Raw genomic sequence first — 21,175 nt, forward strand, 5'->3', positions numbered from 1 at the left:
ATGCTGCCTGATTTAGAGGCTCTCTTTTATAACGCAGGATCTCGCGCACTAGAAGGTGAAAATCAACCTTTACATTCCAGACGACTTAAAGAGGCTGTCGAATGTGACCCCGAGAATCTTGGGGTAATTTATGGTCGGAATTATTTCGCCGTCGACTCTAACATTCAACTGCCTGCGTACTTCCGCCGTCCATGTAGTGAATAGTGTGGCTGAGGATTTAGTGGGAGATATTCTCAAATTTCTTCCAGTGAAATAAGTGGTAAGATCAGCGAGGTAGACGTTCAATCGACGCATATGTCATCAACTATAGGCCCGGATGTCATGATTGTACAGTCGTCCGCATATGATACAATTTCGACGCCGTCAGGAGGGGTTGGAATCGATCCAGGTAGAGATTAAACAGTGCCGAAGATATCACCCCATCCTAGGGAACTTCCTCTTTAACTCTACGGGGTTTTGTCCCTGAATTCCACGTATGACTGACGTCCGCACAGATAATTCAGAACCCAACGCCTGGGTTCTGCCAGTATGGACGTATTCTCGATCAGAGAACGTCTGCGATCTACCGCAACCGACCGGTGTATTTAGTAAACACCAACATTTGCAATCTTAAAACACCAATTGGTAAAAAATTTCAACCACCAATATCTAATGCAACCGACGACTGTCGGTGTTTGTTAGTATGAGTGTTGGTCTCTCGAAAACACCGTAGTAAAGCAATCACACAGAAGTTTTTTTAGACTTTATTAATCGAACAATTGAAAAATAAATTAAAAAAACGGAAATTGGTAAGAGGTGAAGTGGCTAATCTTCAAAAATTACAAAAAATGAAAAAAGGAACTAGAGATCAGCCATTAGATGAGCTAGACTGACTCCAACGATTTAAAACCGGTTGGAACAAATGGATTGTAGTTCAATGCCTTTGGCCTTTAGAGACAAATTGTAATAAATGGTAGAAAAGTTGTAACTATTATTAAAAAATCTATACTGTTCAATTATTTATTCCACTCTTTGCGGAACTCATGTTCTATATCATAGAGTCCTGAGCTGACCACGATAACAAATCTATAGATATAAAAATGCGCTATTTGAACTAAATTGACAAAGATCTGTATATATAGTAGTTATGATCACACATTCACATCATAGAAAAGAAAACTGCACAATTAACCTAAACGTGTTGATTTTCAATTCTATGAATGACGAGACGACTTAAAAGCGACGGCCTGGATATTCACCGTATTTAAGTATATAAATGAAAAAAGAAAGTTGTCAGATTTATTTGAAATGTATAGGACACGTGTATGGAAACCATGGAATAAAAAAGGAGTACTTCCGCTTTTGTGCCAGACTCCTCCTGTCTCACCGTATTTAAGTATATAAACGAACAAAGAAGGTTGTTCGATTTATTGTAAATGTACAGGACACGTGTATGGAAACCATGGAATAAGAAAGGAGTATGTACTTCCACCTGATTATACTCAGCTCAGCTAAATGTGGCGTGGTTTTCTGACCCAAGTAATCCGTCGCGTAAACATAGTAACATTTATAATTCGTATGCCTAAGCCACATATGTATATAAAATTTTCATAAAGTTTGTATTCCTTAAAATGGATTATTAAAGAAAAGTAATCGTTAAAAAAATGACGATTTTAGCGGCTAAACTCGAACTTAATACCCACCTTAAATTCGTCATTTTTTCACGATTACTTTCCTTTAATAATCCATTTTAAGGAATACAAACTTTGTGAAAATTTTGTTTGAGCTATTCCCCATCAAGTTATAATGAAATCTGCAACAAATATGTATAATTGTATGCCTTTTTTACTCATTTAGTTTTCACTTTAGTGAAAAAATTACGATTTTAGTGGCTAAACTCGAACTTAATACCCACCTTAACGCAAAAAGTCTACGTAGCAATAACGGAGCTTCATGAACATGTGGGTTAAAGAAATAAATAATTTTCAGGGTTATAAAAATATGATGTCAGAAATGTTTAATATAAACTATTTAAGTATATCAAGACGGAAAATATATCTCATTACAATTGTGTTCAATCGTCATCATCCAGTAGTATCGTCCTTGTTTGGAAACGCATACGTTTGGTATTTTTAATAATACCACTTAAAAGAAGGTTTGATCCTGGTTTATGACATGGCAGCAGCTCTTTCCAAATATGTTTCAGTTTTTGGGCGGCCGTATTGTTAGAATCCATTTGTTTCTGTGTTGCATCGATTTTATGTAGCTTTAGTGTTGGTACTTTTCTTAATATGAGTTGTTGGATGGGCATACTGGTCATTGTATCAGCTAATTCCAAATTATTTCTTACTTCTGTGTTTGTTGTTGACGATTCCTCATTTACTGCTAATGAACAACCACGTTTTTGAGGACATGTTGAAGATTTTGTCAAAACAGCATAATCAAAGCTTTCAGATGACTTCCTAATAATGGGAAAATAGAAAACAAAAATCATAATTGTACAACTTGGAGCTATTGAAATGAGATATGTATATAGTTATAATATCAGGTCCGATATCTGCAATATTTAATGCTAATATCGAGAAATGCTTTCTGTTTTAAAAATTTATATATTTTTGGTCCACACATAAGTACGCCGAATATGGTGCGTATGGGTCGATACCCCCATATAGACCGATCTCCCTATTTGACTTCTTGGGCTTCTATACAGCGCAATTTTTATCCGATTTGCTGAAACTCAAAATGTAGAGGTATTTTAGGTCCGTAATAGCTCACTTGTTTTCATTACATTATCCATTTTATTATAATTATCAATAACCATCCACTGTATAAAACTACAAAATTTTAAGTCTTGAATGATATGAAAGTGGTTTTCTTGAACACGAATCGTATCATCTTTCCATCTTCAAACAATGTTTTCTACAATGATATGAGAAATCCAAATTATTTATGGACTTTTGAATTCCTGACATATATTAGAGTGTGTTCTTGATAGGAGAACAAAAGTGATCTCTGTCTTTTTAATTTAGAAAAGAAATCTGAAAAACAGTGCTCTACAATAGAATCACAAAAGTGATTCTTGATAGGAGGACAAAAGTTATCTTTGTTAATTTTAAAGTTAAAAAGATATTAAAGTCAGAAGCAATTTCTTTCAATTTTTTTACGCAAAAGTGAGTAAAAAGATAAACTATAATATTTCTAAACTAATTTCAAAAAATATTCAAAATACGTCAACAGAATAGGCCGAGGAAAACACTGTATCGTGGAGAGCCGAAAATTGATATAAAAAAAGTTTCATCAAGATGGTAATTCTCAAAGTAAAATAGCTAAAATCATTCAATGCTCCAAAAAAATGATTTAAAGTATGACGATAAACGAGAAACAAGGGGAAGAAAAAGCAAAATATCTGAGACATTACAAAGAAAAATACTGCGTCAGGTGAAACGGGACCCTTTTGTGACGTCATCCGCCTTAAAAAACAATATCAACTTGATCTGGATACATCAACAATACGGTATATGCTCCTGAAGAATGATTTAAAGGCAAGAAGTCCACGTAAAGTGTCCCTCCTATCAAAGCGCAACATAAAACAACGACTATAATTTGCAAAAACGAATTGGCCTCTATCTAAATGGCGCAATATTTTTTGGTCGGATGAGACCAAAATTAATCTATTCAATTCAGATCGAAGTTGTCTTCAAGTTCGAAGACCCAAAACACAACTAATATCTGCTGATATGTTTTGACAATTTACTGAGCCAATGAAAGTCAACTGATGAATTAGGTTAGGTTAGGTTAGGTGGCAGCCCGATGTATCAGGCTCACTTAGACTATTCAGTCCATTGTGATACCACATTGGTGAACTTCTTTCTTATCACTGAGTGCTGCCCGATTCCATGTTAAGCTCAATGACAAGGGACCTCCTTTTTATAGCCGAGTCCGAACGGCGTTCCATATTGCAGTGAAACCACTTAGAGAAGCTTTGAAACCCTCAGAAATTTCACCAGCATTACTGAGGTGGGATAATCCACCGCTGAAAAACATTTTGGTGTTCGGTCGAAGCAGGAATCGAACCCACGACCTTGTGTATGCAAGGCGGGCATGCTAACCATTGCACCACGGTGGCTCCCCAACTGATGAATTAATACCACCTTATAAATTACTTGTTAGCAATGCCAAATTGATGGCTTTTAGAGATTTTTTACATATTATTACAATTCTAATACGAGCTAAGCGGACTTGAAGATTGAGGAATTCGTATTATTAAGTCCACGAAAAGAAAATACCAGATACTCATCTTTCAAACCTGACTATACATATGTTTCAATGTTGGCTAATAGACACTTCTATATTCTCTAGTAAGATTTTGCTGGGTCAGATTATTCGATTTGGGTCTTAAGATGGGTATTAAGTTCGAGTTTAGCCACTAATATTGAAAACAAATCTATAAAAGCAGAATAAAATTAAAACTTTTTTGGGTAAAGTTTTTTATAACTTGATGGGGAATCATCAAAAACAATCCTACGAAAATTCCATACGAGAATCATTTCTCCCAAGTTGAACCCTTTTTTCACCACTACTGTGGATCATCTTCTCATATAGCTACAAAAAGGGGATTTTCATTTTTTATGAAATTCAAAAACAACCTATTATACGGTAGAGGCCTCAGTGACAAATTTACCGAATCGATGGAAAAAATTCATAAAAATTTGTTCATTTTAAATAAATATCTTACCTTTTTAAATATGTGTATTTATTTATTGTGGGAGGTGGCGCCGCACACATTTTTTCCGGCTCCTCTGGATGATATCCAAAGTCAACACCATTTAACCAATTTTCATATCGCTCGGGTTGAAACCGTCGTACAAAAGTCTCCATAGAAATTTTTACCATATCCTTGCGACAATGACATATTGATGCTCTCTTTCCATACTCTATCCACCGCTTAGAGGCAAAATTTGTAGATTCTGCTCCATTGAAGCCATGATTGAAGCCAGCGTGATATCCATAAGGAAAAGTGATCATTATTTCCCCAGCTTCTTGAGTAATGCGATTGTAGGGAATTTTATATTGTTTTAAAACTTGTGGACTAATCAATGTCATTTTGTGACGAAGATGAGAATTACAATTTTGATAATTTTCATAAAAAATTCGGTTGGCTAATTTCTCCAGATTTCGTCCATAGGCGGGTGGGATCGCGTACCATGTTTTAGGAGCACCAAAATGCAGATAATTAATAGAGTATAGGTCCATATCCTCGGTATGCCACGCAAAAGAGCTTTTCCACATTCCAAAATACAAATAAGCTGTATTCACGCCATCTATTTCAATGCCATAATCCCTATTGACATAGTCAAGAATTGTCTCCAAACGATCTATGTTCCAAACATTTAAGTCACTATCACTTAAAGAACCCTTTATATCAGCGCCATAGAGAGGTGCTATGTATGTTACATTTTTCCAATATTTTCGTTCCAAGTCATCATAATCGAAGTGCTTTGGTGTTTGATACCGTTCGGAGTCTGCCAAATCTTTGAATTGGCGTAAAGTCATGGATCTTTTCAAAACATTTATTTGTTGATATTCTCCTTGTTTGCTATAAAAAATATTATTTTCTTTATTAGTAAATACAATTTCAACTTGTTACTGTGCATTGATAATTCGGTCACTTTATTAACCCTCCGATGAGTGACAAGGCCTCTGCGGAAGTGTTTTACTTTTATTATTTTATTTTCTGTTTTTACCTGTTCTCAACCATGGTAGTTCATGACTACCTGTACTAATTGGTAAGGAAGTGATAAACCATAATATTTTAAATCATATAAGACAGATTTATGATGACTAACAGTCCGCAGGGACCTTATTACCCATCGGAGGGTCAATCAGATAGAATTAAAGAATTTCATTACTATATTACATACCCGGAAACAACTTGGGATATAGGTGCTGGGATTGTCATGTTAATATTATCTATATCGTATCCTTCCTTTCTTGGGCGCCATTCGGGTGGTGGTATTATTTTGGCCAGTCCTGCTAAATGTGCTCCCCTATTCATATATAAATTATTATGACTATTATTTTATAAGAACTAGAGATACAATTTCCTCAATTAATATTTTTTTATTAATTGTACGCTTTCAAGAAATATAATGAGGAGATATACATCTGGTAATTTAGGCTATAAATGGTGAATTAAGTTGTACTATTAATTTTCTGGGACATAATTACAAATGAAAAAGGAGCGCCACTTCCAAAACAAGGAATATGTGCACTTTACCTCGATTCTATATACTCTATATAAGAAGAGAAATTTTTGAACTCTTCGTATGATGGCCGGAATGTCATAATTCGAGGTACTTTATGTGCAATGTCTTCCGAGTTTTTAGACATGTTTGTTGATGTCAATTGTTTTCACGAACAGCTTAAAAAAAGAAATACAAGAAAGAAAGAACTGTGTTAGTTTATAGTTGTGTATGAAACATTTGTATACATGTATACATAGTCATATTTAACATCGAAACATGGAATATAACTATCTTATATTATATTATTATTTTCCCTTGTTAGAACGTTTATTTATATTTTTTCGGTTGTCTTGAAGTGTCACGCAGAGAATGTAATGTTATAGGAAAAGGCGTATAGTTGTTTGTTATCGGCGGCGTACGTTTGGTTAAGACCTTTCGACAAAAAGAATTCTGCTAAAAACAGCAGTCGATGTCTGCTATTATATTTTTGTACATCAGGGTCTAACGAACAATAAATTTTTAGGTTATAAATTTTTCCCCAAATCATATTTAAGAACCAAAAGTAGTTTCTGGAAATGTTTTCCACTGTAATATACTTACAAGCTCCTAAATACGAACAGCAAACTTTTTGATTGCTGTTAAGGTAAGTACTATGTTCGCTTTTCGCGTTGAAATTTTCGCAATTTCTTTATTAAAACAGTTCTATATAGAGCAGATAGATTAACTCAATTTATGTGCATTTTCTTGTTCCTCTAGATTTCGGCAAGACTATACAGGAATACATCTTTTTTCATTTATAATTTTGATTGTTTCAGAAAAAGTAATCACGGAAATAAAGTGATTTTCAACTCGAAAACCGAACATTGCACCCACCTTTATGCATCAATTCGATAAATATTCCGATTTTTTGATATTCATAAAAAAATGTTTTAATTTAAAATATTTTTTTTAGTAGTAATAAGTTCTTTTTTATGTCAATTTTTTTTATCTATTGTTTATTAGTAGTTGTTCTCACTTTGTTTTCTAAATCACTAAAATAGTTTTTTATTTTATTTTTTTCTTTTCTAACTAAACAAAAAAATAAAATCACGTATCTTTACTCATTCTTTGTTCTTCTCTTTTATAAGTTATTACTACTAGTTTTTATTCTAATTTTTATTTTGTTATTTTTGGTCAAATTTTTATATATTTAAAGTTACTTTTGTAGTTTTTTATAACCATTGTATATTGGCCTAAAGGCTTGGTTATTTTCACAATAAATATAAATAAAAAATATATATTGTTTTAATTGTGTTAGGATAGCTCCGAAGTTGACATTTTTATTTGTTTCATCCAAACAATAAATGTCAATAGCCAAACTAAAACATGTTTTAGTGTAATCGAGCTTAAAATATAGCAGACAATGTTTCAGCAAATAGTGACAGCTTTCCCTTTTCCAGCAGATTTTTTGCAGTGCTTTTTCATCCTTGATTTGATAAAAATATAACTTTCATACATATTTTTGCACTTCCACTTTAGTGCTTTGGTGGAAAAGTCGAACATAGTACCCAACTTATACTAACAAAATTTTCGGTGGCGTTAAATTCCACAAAGTAGTATGTAGCTTTAATTTAATGTAATTATTGCTACCCATAAAAAATACATTAGCAATTTTGCTATAGGAATATCGTGCAGGCCTTGTTATCGCTGGTTTGCATTTTGTTCACATATGAAACATAGGGCGAGCTGTACTATTGGGACACTTAAGGGTCCCAAGGGCTTACTCAATTAAAATGGAACCGCAATATTCAATGTACACTTTCTTAATTGACAGTTAAAGCCTGAAGCCTTGTATTAATTTCGTGTTTCCCAGATGAAAATTTTTTTATTCTTAAAATTTTGTTAATCTTAACATATTCATGAAAATTTTGTTATTCTTAACACATTGTTTTGATAGCCCCATGGATTAACTTTTTTGAACCAAACATCCTTTAATTTGATAAAAAAAAATATAACCATAGTCACTAGACAGTAATTCTAAATAACTGAAAAAAACGGAAAGGTCCTTTTTCTAATAGAATTTTCTAAACGGGATGTGCTTTTGAGGAAAACTTGTGTGTTTGAACTTGATTTTTTGTATCGTTTTGAAATGCTTATAAATGGATAACATTTCAAACCCCAAAAAGGGCCTGCTGAGAATGCCTACTGATCACACCAATTTGATATTATTAAAAACAGCAGCAACGATATCTTATGAAGAAGGCGGAATAAACTTAATTCTCAAACAATTATAACAGTCATCACAAAATTGGACTAAATACACCTCTTTGGACCCCACGTCATGCGATACTGCAATACGAACTCGTTCCACTAATTATAGAGAACAAACTTCCAGTAGTAACAACATTTAAGTTAGAATGAGATTAGCGTTGCCGTATCTTTGAAATGAACAAAAACAGAACCCAATAAACACAGGATGAGCGTTTTTCAAATGCAACACCTCTTCAGTTTGAGGGTAAATATCATTTTCAACATAAATTCAACTTGACTTGAAAAAGCTCATCTTCAATTCATCTTCAAATTGTTTGCGAATTACAACCAATTTGGCAAAATGTTGACGAAAACTTTGAAAATGTGTTGAAGATAATTGGAGAAAACTTTGACAAAACACTACCCTGAAATGCAACGAAAAAACCACATGGTTTTCAATACTACTTTGGACAACAAAGTTCGTGGAAGAAATACAAAAATGTGGAAATTTTTTAATAATCAATTGAAATTGCTTATAATAATTGGTAAGTAAAACTAAAACACGAAATGAAAACTTGAAGGAAGTCACTAAACTCAAATCTCTTTGCAGACAACTAAAATATTTGGATGCTGATTCTTGGACACATTAAGAGGCTGGCCGATGAAAAATGGTAGTGGCTTATCGAGAAGAGAAAGTTTCCATAAATCAAAGTGCAACCAAAAAAACTTGGTATTTATGCTTTTCCATATCAACAACTACTGGATGATCGCATCATCGGTTTAATTTGTTATTTTGTGCATTGAAATTGCTGGAAATTTATTCCAATTATCTGGCCATCAAGTTCCTGAAAATTGCCAGTATTTTAATAACAACAATTTTGTAACACCAACGTTCTTGAGGAAATCACGAAGTACGTGGTCAGTTGGAAGAAATACAAATTGGTAAGTCAAAATAAAAAGTGAAATGAAAATATAATGGAAATCACAAAACTCGATTGTTTTGCAGAAAACTAAAATCATTGAATGGTATATTCTTGGAAGATGTTGGCCGATGAAAAACCGATGAAGGAAACAACAAAGAAAAGTTTTCAGAAAACTTACAAAGTGCAACCAACTAAAACAAAGTGCAACAATTCCTATATCAAGGACTTCTGGATGAAAATGTGCATCATCGGTTTAATTTGTTATTTTGTGAATTGAAATTGCTGGAAATTTATTCCAATTATCTGGCCATCAAGTTCCTGAAAATTGCCAGTATTTTAATAACAACAATTTTGTAATACCAACGTTCTTGAGGAAATCACGAAGTACCTGGTCAGTTGGAAGAAATACAAATTGGTAAGTCAAAATAAAAAGTGAAATGAAAACATAATGGAAATCACAAAACTCGATTGTTTTGCAGAAAACTAAAATCATTGAATGGTATATTCTTGGAAGATGTTGGCCGATGAAAAACCGATGAAGGAAACAACAAAGAAAAGTTTTCAGAAAACTTACAAAGTGCAACCAATTAAAACAAAGTGCAACAATTCCTATATCAAGAACTTCTGGATGAAAATGTGCATTACATCAATTTACCCGTCATCAGTTTGATATTTTGTGATTTCCTCTTGCTGGAATCTATTCTAACACACAAGCCAGCAAGATCCTCGATAGTAATTATTTCAAATTGCCAGCATATTAATGACACCAACATTATGGAGGAAATGGAATTATACATGTAAAAATGTTTAAGATATTTAAAGTTGTATTCATAGTTTTATTTATTAATACGTTTAATAAGATAATTACATTTTGATTGGTATAATATTATTATTTTCATATATTATTAATGTTATTTTTAAGATTATTATATTTGTTAACGAAAAAATAATAAAATTTACAAAATCCCTAGAAATTTAGTATTGACTTTCAGTTAGAACTAGGATTGACTTTCATACAAATTGTGGTTTGAAAGTATTCGCAACAATGCTAGTTTTTTATTTTTCTCACATTGAAAACTGTTTGAGAAATTATTGAGTAGCGATGCATTTAAATTTGAGGATTACAATTGAGAAATTATTGCTATTTTGTTGAATTTTACTGTTGAGGGTAATGTCTGTTTTTTGTTGAGAACGCGATTTTCTCAACAATTTCTCAACTTGAATATTACCCTAATTCTTTGAAAAAATGTTTGAAAAATTATTGAATTTTAGTATTTTTCAAACGTTTGTGTTTATTGGGAATTGTTCCATTATTGCGTACGCATCAATTGTCAAACGAGCGAAGCAGTACTGACAACGCATGCATTTTTGAGCAAGACAACAACAACAAATCGAAAACAAAATTACTTTTGTTGTCGACATTGACATTTTCTTCCTGTCAAATATTGGCGCAAAGAATTATAAACAAATATAATTTATTAACATATTTTCTAAATCACTTTCCAAAAGGCTACTATACTATGAGACAAGTGGTTTTGTGTAGTCGGGAAACATAAAAAGATATAGTAGGCGTTGAAATCCTTGCCTTTCATAGTTTGAAATTTACTCAATTGATTATTTTCAGCTTGTAGCTAGTGTAATTGAGTCTACAATCAATAAATACGTTTTCACTCACAATTCTTATAATATAGAGATATTTTGCGATCAATTAATATTATGTTGTCTCCTGATCATCACCAAGAGGAGGTAAACTCTGCTTTGGACCGTCAAATTCGACAGGATATCCAGGATATGGCCCAAGAGGCACAAATTCAAGCACAAATTATAGCACACGAAGGTAATAGTTCCCGGTTTGTTGTAATCTCGATGAATAAAAATGACTTCTCCAAAAGTTCTTAATTTGACGGATCGTCCGTCAACTCGTCATTTATATGTCAGATTACGTAATTTGACATATACACCACAAAAACAATGTTAAGTCTAGTTGGAAATGTCATTTGTACAAAAAAAGAAGACTTGAAGCCCCAAAAACAAAACAAATTTCAATAACAATTTCAGCAAGGGACCGATTTCAATCCACCTCCAGCGTTGAAGAAGATGGACATGAAGACGTGGCTCATGAAGGAGGCGTTGTTTTGGGAGTGGTGGAAGAAGACGAACAACACGAAACTATAGTCGAAGAGGATGTTTCAGAACAAGATATGTCAGATATGCATGATACTAAAGATTATAAAGACATCATGATGGATTCTCAAGATGGTAGTATGTTGAGGAAAAGAAGAGGCAATTTACCAAAACATTCTGTAAAAATACTGAAAAGATGGCTTTATGAACATCGTTACAATGCTTATCCAAGCGACGCAGAAAAATTCACTTTAAGCCAAGAGGCAAATTTAACTGTGCTACAGGTAAGTAGTACAAAAAATAATGGACCGCAATGTACCACAACTGTTTTTGTTATAGGTGTGTAATTGGTTCATAAATGCTCGACGTCGCATTCTGCCAGAAATGATTAGACGTGAAGGAAATGATCCACTCCATTTCACAATATCGAGAAGAGGAAAGAAGTTGAACTCATCTATGAATTCAAGTGGTAGCCTGAATATTTCTGGAAATGGCCCAAATCCTATTACAGGCAGTCCTGCATCAGAAGTGGTAAATGTTGCCCAAATAAAAATATGGTTGGATTTGAATAGACCTCCTTTTAGGTTGTTGGAGCTACGGAAGAAGTTGAAGGCGAAGAAGTCCATGACGGCGTAGCAAATGTTCTAACTGCACTAGGCCATTTCGTCCAAACACCAGGTGGTCAAATGGTCAAAGTTGAACCTGATATCGAATATGACGATAGCGTTATTTACAGGTACAATTAATGATTTGCTTTAATTTTGTTTAGATTATTGAAATAATGTAGTTGCATATACGAAGACAAAATTCGAATCGTGAAGTATTTCTTAATTTCCAAACGCAAATTAAATCAAACATTTTATCGAAAAAGCAAGTTCATAAAGAACTCTCGACGATTGCACTGCCATTTCTTTCAAAAAATTCAATGAGAGATATCACTCCTAGTGAATGCTTCAACAACGACGAAGAACAAGTTTCTAAAAAAGGTATAAACGAAGAATTTCAAGTTGACTCGAAATATTTTTATTTCGGCAAGAAAGAATTAGACGCAATAAGGTAGTCTCCGAAATACTTTCTTATACACGTCATTTGAACGGACACAAAAAAATACTTCAAATTTTTATTCTTTTTTAATTTTAAGGTCAGAGGATGATAGCGCCAATGAGTACGATAACTGTGATGCACCCAGTGAAGAAGACAGTAAATTTGTGAACACTGACGCGTGGCAGTCTGTTATGAAGTATGTTTCAGAAAAGGTTATTGTTCTTCATTAACACTTAGTTTTTTTCTTGTTGAACTTATATCTATAGTACGGAAGAAGTCACTACAACTAGTCCGAGTACACCGCATAATACATATTGGTCTACATCGCATCAACAAATGGTCCGCGCCCAGCACCATCCCGTTGAAAAGTCATTGCAGACATCAGGTATGTGTTTTAGTAATACGAAAAGAGTTTTACGAAAAGAGATTTACATAAAACTATCAAGTATCACGAATGAAAAAAATGCCCCATATAACTAAAATGTCAACTGTGCTTTGTTGTATTAATAGACAAATAATAAAAGATACATGCGATCTTGCCATGAGTTGAACATTAAAAATGTAAATATTTTATTTTTGAAACGGTTGCTATTTCAACAATTTTTATCCGATTTTTATGTGCTTTGGACTCAGTGGTCAATTTTCGTGGTCTTTCATAATATATACATATTTAGCAATATTTTTTACAAGATATCAGTATTTCGAATACATTTTGTATTTTTCTTCAAAATCTGCCACTATTTACAAATGTAAATATATACATACGGCATAAGATTCTTTTAGTTGATTTCATATGAAAATAATACAAATAAAAGAAGAGTAAATTAAAGCTCAAAATATTTATATTTTTAGAAACTGTAGCATTTGGTTTGGATCCAGCTTTGCTCCAAATAGACTGTTTTTTTACACTTCCCACATATTTTTCTTGTAGACACTTTATTTTCACCTCATCATGGTAGCACATATATCAAGCGGTTTTTACTGTTGAATATCCTCTGAATAAAAGAAATATATATGGGCATTCATAGTTAGAATGTTAATTGTACTTTCTGTGCAAAATTTCATGTAAATCGGAGTAAAACTTTGGCCTCTGTAGTAATATGGGTGTATATCGGTGCCAGAGCTGGGGTTATATGCGGATAATTTTCTCATCATCTATGATATTCTTTGGCTGCGCCCATGAAAGCGACGTTAACTGATATTGACTCTTCGTTAGGTAACAACGGATTATTAACAAATGCTTCGGAAAAAAAAGACATGATTTGTACGACCCTAACATTTTCTAATTGAGAGAAGAGGCTTACTGTATCGTTAAATAAAATGAAATGAAATAAGTTGTCTTGGGATAATCCTTGATAACAAACTTTCCACATAAACTACATAACTTCTAAAGTTATAGTAACATTGCGTATGATTATCTCGACTAACACCTTTCATCCTCGACAAATTTAATTTGAAATTGCATGGTTGATACTCCTAATCTTTATGGAATTGAGTGTCTGGAACTAACGCCATTATCGCGTGAAAGTTTTTATTCTTGCACAACAGCGGCTGTGGGGCCGCTTATATCTCATAATCATAGGTTTTGAAAAATGTTTTCTTATAATCTGAAAAATATAGGATATATACCGTTTAAATTCATTTCTACGCATTTTTGTTTTGTTTAAGTTACGTATATTTAATGACACATTTTTGCTACTAGGTGTCACTGGTGCACAGCACTCAACAAATCTGATTGTATCCAATGACGAAGTAGTGGGATCCGAGGAGGCTGGCGTTGGAGCTGAAGCTACAGTAGTCACTTCCGACAATTCGGTCCGGACCACCACCAATAACAATATAATATTGGGAAATAGTGATATTCTTGCAAGCAATACCAAGAGTCATTTGGTTAAGGGTAAGTTTATATATATATGCTATTCCTAACATTTTGAACAAACGTTTACAATTACAGGTTTCGGGTGCTGTACTAAAGACAAATTTAAGTGTTTGTATTTGCTTGTAGAAACTGCGGTCTCTGTACGCCAGCGAGAAAAGAACTATGAAGATGATATACACCTATTGGGAAATTGAGCTATAAATTTGAACTAACAAACATTTTTACATATTTAAATCGAATTTATCTTACTTTCATAACTTATTATATAATTAAATGTTTCATTCTCTTCGATGCTTCCAAAAGCTTTTAGTTTCAATTATAATTGACGATCTCAAAACACATCAAACTGCTAATTTTCGTCTACATAATTTAATTTGTATATAATTTGTAAGATTTGTGTAATAAATTACTGTGGGTAATTACGCAATTAGTGTTTGATGCTTCCTTCGTTGTGGCTATCTGTCGATTTCCCATTTGCCGAATACAATATAAGGTTGATATAATGTTCTTTAGTAAACTACACATTTTTAAGTATTTAAAAATTAATCAACTTTCCCATTTTACATAATCACGTTTGTCTGAAGATTGTGTCAAAAACGTATTTTTGACATGATTTATGTTTCTGTAATAATAAAACGCACGGCCATAATGATTTTGACCGAATTAAAATTGATCTAAAATAGAGTGCTTTTATAAAAGATATAATAAACATTGATGTTAAGCAACATGTACATTATTTTACATGAAAAATTAAAATGTTCACTTTTGAATAATAATCATGCTGGTGGGTTAGTCTGAAAATGGTATTTTAAAAAAAGTATTCTATGTTTTTTATCGTTTTTTTTCTTGATCTGTAAATTTCAAAAATGAAGGTTGATTTTGCACTTCCAGCGAAAGTAGTGCTACCTATAAGAAAGATTTTGTTTTCCTACCGAAAATTCATAAGAAATATATGACAAAATTGTATTGTTGGCATTCAACAGAAATGTCGGCAAGACAAAATGGTATTCATATTTATTCTTAAATCTTTGATTACATATTGATTTGTGTTTTCTGACGTTTATCCTTAGTAACTATGACGAGATTTGGGCTACATTTTACACATTTTTGATCCAAATATCAGACATCTCAGGTCCATCATATACCGATTAACACATAACACCCTTCGGAGACACCAAATTGTCTGAGCGTCTTCATGTTATTTGTATGACGGAGGTAGATTGCAAAATATTAAGTTTTTCATGCTTCCGGTCAGACAATTTCAAACATGTATACTTTTTTATCTTTCCTAAATAAATGTGCAGAGTTTAAATCAATATTTTTACGAAATCTTATATTTATACGCTTGGAAGGTACTTATTGATAATGCTTAATTGTGTCAAAATACACCCATAGTAAAATTAATATAACAACCCTTTAATTTAGTAACTTGAGAAGTTGTATCACATAACTTCTCAATAGTAGCGTTTTTCCAAAAAGATTTATATATTGTATACGGCTATTTTCAAAGTGGTGTGTGAAGAATATTCATCTCATTAAACCCACTATTTTCAAATGCAACACAATACATGAGACACTGACACTCCTAAAGTATTACAACATTTTTCATTTAGTTCAATTTAAATAAAGCCATTTGTTGTTAGCACCTAATTTTTATATTGATTTTCATAATTTATTAATATTGTAAATCATTTAATAAATAAATAAAAATAAACAATAATGGTAAAATTTGTCTCCCCTACCTCCAATGAACATTCTCATTTGTTTACGGCGATTGCTATTAAATTCTTGACGGCAGAACATAATGGCTTAGTACCAGTCTTTAGTAACAATTTTTCAAACTACTCCAAGTTACACTTTATTGGTCCTCAAATATATCCAGTAGATAAAGACAGCATATAACATAACACTTTGTTATAATGCTCGAACCCCAACTTTTTCCGTCACTATGTCAAAAGAGAAAAATGATAAAATACTTAAATTTATATTTAAATGTTCTGAATAAATATTATTTCAAATCCAAATTTAAACAATTAAAACCAAGTGAAGAACTGATTTGTGTTAGATAATATAGATATAGCTCAGATTTAGATATAGCTCCCATATATATCTTTCGCCCGATATGCACTTATATGGAGCCAGAAGCCAGAGTTTTATCCCGATTAGCTTACACAAGGAGTACAATTGGTAGTATAGTCATGTGTTCCAAATTTGATTGAAATCGGTTCAGATTTAGATATAGCTCCCATATATATGTTTTTCTGATTTCGACAAAAATGGTCAAAATACCCACCACCATAGAATGGTGACGGGGGTATAATAAGTTTGTCATTCCGTGTGTAACACATCGAAATATCGATTTCCGACTATATAAAGTATATATATTCTTGATCAGGGAGAAATAATGAAGCAATCGTGCTGAAATTTTTCACAAACTCGTCTTTTGTCTGCAGGCAGGTCAAGTTCGAAGATGGACTATATCGGTCCAGGTTTTCATATAGTCCCCATATAAACCGACCTCCCGATTTGTGGTCTTGGGCTTATAGAAATCGTAGTTTTTATCCAATTTGCCTGAAATTTAAAATCTAGAGGTACTTGAGGACCATCGAAAGGTGTGCCGAAAATGGTGAGTATCGGTCCATGTTTTGGTATAGCCCCCATATAGACCGATCTCCCGACTTTATTTCTTGGGCTTATAGAAACCGCAGTTTTTATTCAATTTACCTGAAATTGGAAATCTAGAGATATTGTAGGACCATAAAGAGGTGTGCCAAAAATTGTGAGTATCGGTCCATGTTTTGGTATGGTCCCCATATAAAACGACCTCCCGATTTGGGGTCTTGGGCTTATAGAAACCGTAGTTGTTATCCAATTTGTCTGAAATTGGAAATCTAGAGGTATTTTCGGGTCATAAAGAGGTGTGCCGATAACGGTGAGTATCGGTCCATATTTTAGTATAGCCCCCATAAGAACGATCTCCCGATTTAACACCTTGGGTTTCTAGAAACCGTAGTTTTTATCTGATTTGGCTGAAATTGTAAATATTCTGGTATTGTAGGCTCACAAAAACGTGTAACGGATTAAGTTTTTATCGGTCCATTTGGTAATGCCTCCATATAGACCGACTTCACTTCTTGACGGTGTAGAAGGCGCACTGATCATGAAAATTGCTTGAAACTCAATGTAAAATTTCCAGATTTTACTTCTACAGATTTAAGATTTCAAATCAAGACGTTATTTTATAATTTTCTTGCACACTTACTAGAGATGTTAATGATTCCTCTAAAACTCAAACAGAAATGGTTCTTATAAATCCAGAATCTGATATAGTCCTCATAGGTGAAATCTTTAAATTTATCTTCGGGAAGTGTCCTCAAGTCCTCCTGAATTTTCAAAGGAAACCCTAATATTTGGTTCATGGTGGTGGGTATTTAAGATTCGGCCCGGCCGAACTTAGTGCTGTATATACTTGTTTTTTACTAACATTGTGTTCCACCCTAGTGCATTAGCCGACTTAAATTTTGAGTCTATAGATTTTGTAGAAGTCTATCAAATTCTGTCCAGATCGAGTGACATTTAAATGTATGTATTTGGGACAAACCTTTATATATAGCCCCCCCAACACATTTAACGGATGTGATATGGTATCGAAAATTTAGATCTACAAAGTGGTGCAGGGTATAATATAGTCGGCCCCGCCCGACTTTAGACTTTCCAATATAAGTGCAAGATACGAATAAGGCTACGGCTATAAATTGAATAAGTTTTCATCTTTAAAATAACATAGCATAGATTATTATTGGCGGTTTTATGTTCTCATGTTAATATAGCAATCTTTTTACAGCATTTTAAAGAACATAAACTTTTCAATTGTTGATTTGAATCAAGTTTTAATAAAATTTGTAAACAATTACGGATTTAGGTTTGATTATAGCGGATAAAGGAGTTCGAGTTTAAGGTGAGTATTAAGTTCGAGTTTAGCCGCTAAAATCGCCATTTTTTCACAATTACTTTTCTTTAATAATCCATTTTCAAGAATACAAACTTTATGAAAAGTTGCTTTAGGCTATTCCCCATCAAGTTTAGCGGCTAAACTCGAACTTAATACCCACCTTTAGTCGCTAAAATCAAAACTAGATCTATGAAAGCAGAATAACAGAATAATTTTTTGGCATATTTTGGTGGGAATGATTCAAAGCAACAATTGAAATATTTGATTTTCTTTAAAATAAATTATTAAAGAAAAGTAACCTTGAAAAAGCTGTGGTATCACAATGGACTGAATAGTCTAAGTGAGCCGGCCTTAAGAAATTTGGCGGTGGTATATTGTGGAACTTCTGGAGCTTCTAATGACCGGAATTTTCAAAGGATTTGTCACAAATTGGAACTTGATATTATTTGATACTTAGAGAAATAGGTTCAATACAGTTTTTATCGGTTCATTTTTTGATATAGTCCCTACATGATCTCCTGATTCGAATGCATGAAATTTCACTTTTTATTTTTATCAATATATTTTATTACACTTTTATTTGTAATGTTTACAATTTGAAAAACGTTTACGTACCCACCGGGGTTTAAACATGAGTCTGTTTGCATCATTACAGAACACCTTAGCACACACTGACACATTCTTTATTAGTATGAGCGAAAAAATAAAGAACACATCGGAAAATTTTTGAGTATTAAGTTCGAGTTTAGCCACTAAAATCGCCATTTTTTCACAATTACTTTTCTTTAATAATCCATTTTCAAGAATACAAACTTTATGAAAAGTTGCTTTAGCCTATTCCCCATCAAGTTTAGCGGCTAAACTCGAACTTAATACTCACCTTTAGTCGCTAAAATCAAAACTAGATCTATGAAAGCAGAATAACAGAATAATTTTTTGGCATATTTTGGTGGGAATGATTCAAAGCAACAATTGAAATATTTGATTTTCTTTAAAATAAATTATTAAAGAAAAGTAACCTTGAAAAAGCTGTGGTATCACAATGGACTGAATAGTCTAAGTGAGCCGGCCTTAAGAAATTTGGCGGTGGTATATTGTGGAACTTCTGGAGCTTCTAATGACCGGAATTTTCAAAGGATTTGTCACAAATTGGAACTTGATATTATTTGATACTTAGAGAAATAGGTTCAATACAGTTTTTATCGGTTCATTTTTTGATATAGTCCCTACATGATCTCCTGATTCGAATGCATGAAATTTCACTTTTTATTTTTATCAATATATTTTATTACACTTTTATTTGTAATGTTTACAATTTGGGTTTAAACATGAGTCTGTTTGCATCATTACAGAACACCTTAGCACACACTGACACATTCTTTATTAGTATGAGCGAAAAAATAAAGAACACATCGGAAAATTTTTTAACAAATATTTTTCAAAAAATTGTTTTTATGTTGTACATCGGTTTGCTTTTTTTTCGGCGTATATTTTTGTAGAAATATATTTTTTCCATTTAAACTCAATAAAAAATTTAAAAATCTCGTAATTTGCAAAACCTTTTCAAAAGAACATGGATGTGAAAACTTAAACGGGCACAGGTTTAAATCCCCGCGTGAGCAACATTTTAATTTAGTTTTTATTTTACTTTTCTGTTGCTTCTCTATTCTTTTTAGCGACATTTAATTGTCCAAAATATTATATATTTTGTTTCCATTTAAACTCAATAACATATTGAAAATTCACACAATTTGCAAAACTTTCTTCAAAGAACATGGAAGTGAAAAAGCCAACAGACACAGGTTCAAATCCCCACGGGGTCGAAACTTTTTATTTAGTTTTATTGTTTTTTTTTTTACTTTTCGGTCGATTTTCTATTTTTTTTTGACATTGAATTGTCCAAACTGTTATTTTTGACTTTATAGTCTTATAAAAGCTAGGTTTGAAAATGCAAAAATAGTAAGCACGATTCTACTCACGTTAGTTTTTCTAATCCGGCTTTTTTCTGTATGTTTATGACATAAACTCCCCACAATTCTCATACACGGTGATTCTGTGATAGTATTGGTGATTTGAAATATTTCTGATTTGAGATTTTATCAAAATGTAGATCTAAATACAACATGAAGATCTAAATACAACTTTTTAATTAAATTGGTATTAAAACATAGAACCATACTCTCCGGTTGTAGTTTCTTCTTGAAATTGAATTCATAAAATGTTTACAATGTATATCTTTTTTCTAAAAAAATGAAAATGAAATGACAATTGCGTACACTTTATGTTCATTTAGTAAAATTAATAAATTGAAAATATACTTTCACACAAAACGAAACATTCAAGCACCTACCTAAGTTGATCAAAATGAAAAAAAAAATAAAAATCACCAAAATCACCTTTTCTCCCTTTTCGTACGCCAAATTTTGACGTACAGAAAAGGTGAAAATTTAAAATCACCTTTTCGTATGCCAAATTTTGACGTTCAAAGGTGAAAATTTAAAATCATCATTTTTATAAAAGCCTAGAAGTATGCCGGTTTATTTTATTTTATTCGTCTAGTCAAGTATATAGTATGAAAATCACTTGAATTATAAGAATGAACATCACTTGAATTAAAAGCACGTGCAGATCTGTAATTGAAAACGTATTGATTTTAAGTCTTTCTTAAATGTGTTTGTGATAATTGGTTAAAGATAGAAAGTGCTACTCTTGGATGTTACTTTCGGCGACAATAATTCGCATATGTTTTTTCCATAAAAGTTTTGTATATATACGATTCGAAAACGTTGCAATGTACACC

General features: G+C 32.5%; 2 protein-coding genes and 1 long non-coding RNA gene across 9 annotated transcripts; 2 read left to right on the top strand and 1 right to left on the bottom strand.

Moving 5' to 3' along the window:
- Positions 1–1,961: 1,961 nt before the first annotated feature.
- On the bottom strand, positions 1,962–20,524 carry Kdm4A (Lysine demethylase 4A). Of its 5 annotated transcripts, XM_075308777.1 has the most exons (6): positions 20,355–20,524; positions 16,166–16,369; positions 6,257–6,400; positions 5,901–6,026; positions 4,715–5,575; positions 1,962–2,441 (listed from the first exon to the last, which is right to left on the bottom strand). In XM_075308777.1, the coding sequence occupies exons 3-6, from the start codon at positions 6,367–6,369 to the stop codon at positions 2,054–2,056; spliced, it is 1,488 nt and encodes a 495-aa protein (XP_075164892.1). In that variant the 5' UTR covers positions 6,370–6,400; positions 16,166–16,369; positions 20,355–20,524; the 3' UTR covers positions 1,962–2,053. The 5 variants fall into 5 exon arrangements, with proteins under 5 accessions (XP_075164892.1, XP_075164893.1, XP_075164890.1 ...); XM_075308778.1 differs by lacking the exon at positions 16,166–16,369; XM_075308775.1 differs by lacking the exons at positions 16,166–16,369; positions 20,355–20,524 and adding an exon at positions 11,052–11,192.
- On the top strand, positions 8,658–10,350 carry LOC142237456 (uncharacterized). The gene is made up of 4 exons (XR_012722491.1): positions 8,658–8,998; positions 9,064–9,395; positions 9,460–9,791; positions 9,856–10,350. It is a non-coding gene; the product is annotated as an uncharacterized LOC142237456 (long non-coding RNA).
- Positions 11,080–14,850, top strand: LOC142237454 (uncharacterized). 3 transcript variants are annotated; one of them, XM_075308780.1, is made up of 8 exons: positions 11,080–11,213; positions 11,435–11,784; positions 11,840–12,031; positions 12,085–12,236; positions 12,642–12,740; positions 12,811–12,929; positions 14,247–14,441; positions 14,499–14,850. In XM_075308780.1, exons 1-8 carry the CDS (start codon positions 11,093–11,095, stop codon positions 14,615–14,617), a joined length of 1,347 nt encoding a protein of 448 aa, XP_075164895.1. In that variant the 5' UTR covers positions 11,080–11,092; the 3' UTR covers positions 14,618–14,850. The 3 variants fall into 3 exon arrangements, with proteins under 3 accessions (XP_075164895.1, XP_075164897.1, XP_075164896.1); XM_075308782.1 differs by having other exon boundaries at positions 14,520–14,850; XM_075308781.1 differs by having other exon boundaries at positions 11,840–12,028.
- Positions 20,525–21,175: the final 651 nt, after the last annotated feature.

This window comes from Haematobia irritans, chromosome 5, assembly GCF_050003625.1.
Source record: "Haematobia irritans isolate KBUSLIRL chromosome 5, ASM5000362v1, whole genome shotgun sequence".
Taxonomy (NCBI): Eukaryota; Metazoa; Arthropoda; class Insecta; order Diptera; family Muscidae; genus Haematobia; species Haematobia irritans.

Bases quoted from the DNA above. Each gene is read 5' to 3' on its own strand.
- LOC142237454 (XM_075308780.1), top strand. From the start codon at position 11,093: ATGTTGTCTCCTGATCATCACCAAGAGGAGGTAAACTCTGCTTTGGAC. The intron at 12,237-12,641 runs GTACAATTAATG...TTTAATTTTAAG, and splicing joins GACGATAGCGTTATTTACAG to GTCAGAGGATGATAGCGCCA. The intron at 12,930-14,246 runs GTATGTGTTTTA...TTTTGCTACTAG, and splicing joins AAAGTCATTGCAGACATCAG to GTGTCACTGGTGCACAGCAC.
- Kdm4A (XM_075308778.1), bottom strand. From the start codon at position 6,369: ATGTCTAAAAACTCGGAAGACATTGCACATAAAGTACCTCGAATTATG. The intron at 6,027-6,256 runs GTAAAGTGCACA...ATATATGAATAG, and splicing joins ATAGAGTATATAGAATCGAG to GGGAGCACATTTAGCAGGAC. The intron at 5,576-5,900 runs GTATGTAATATA...TATTTTTTATAG, and splicing joins ATATCCCAAGTTGTTTCCGG to CAAACAAGGAGAATATCAAC.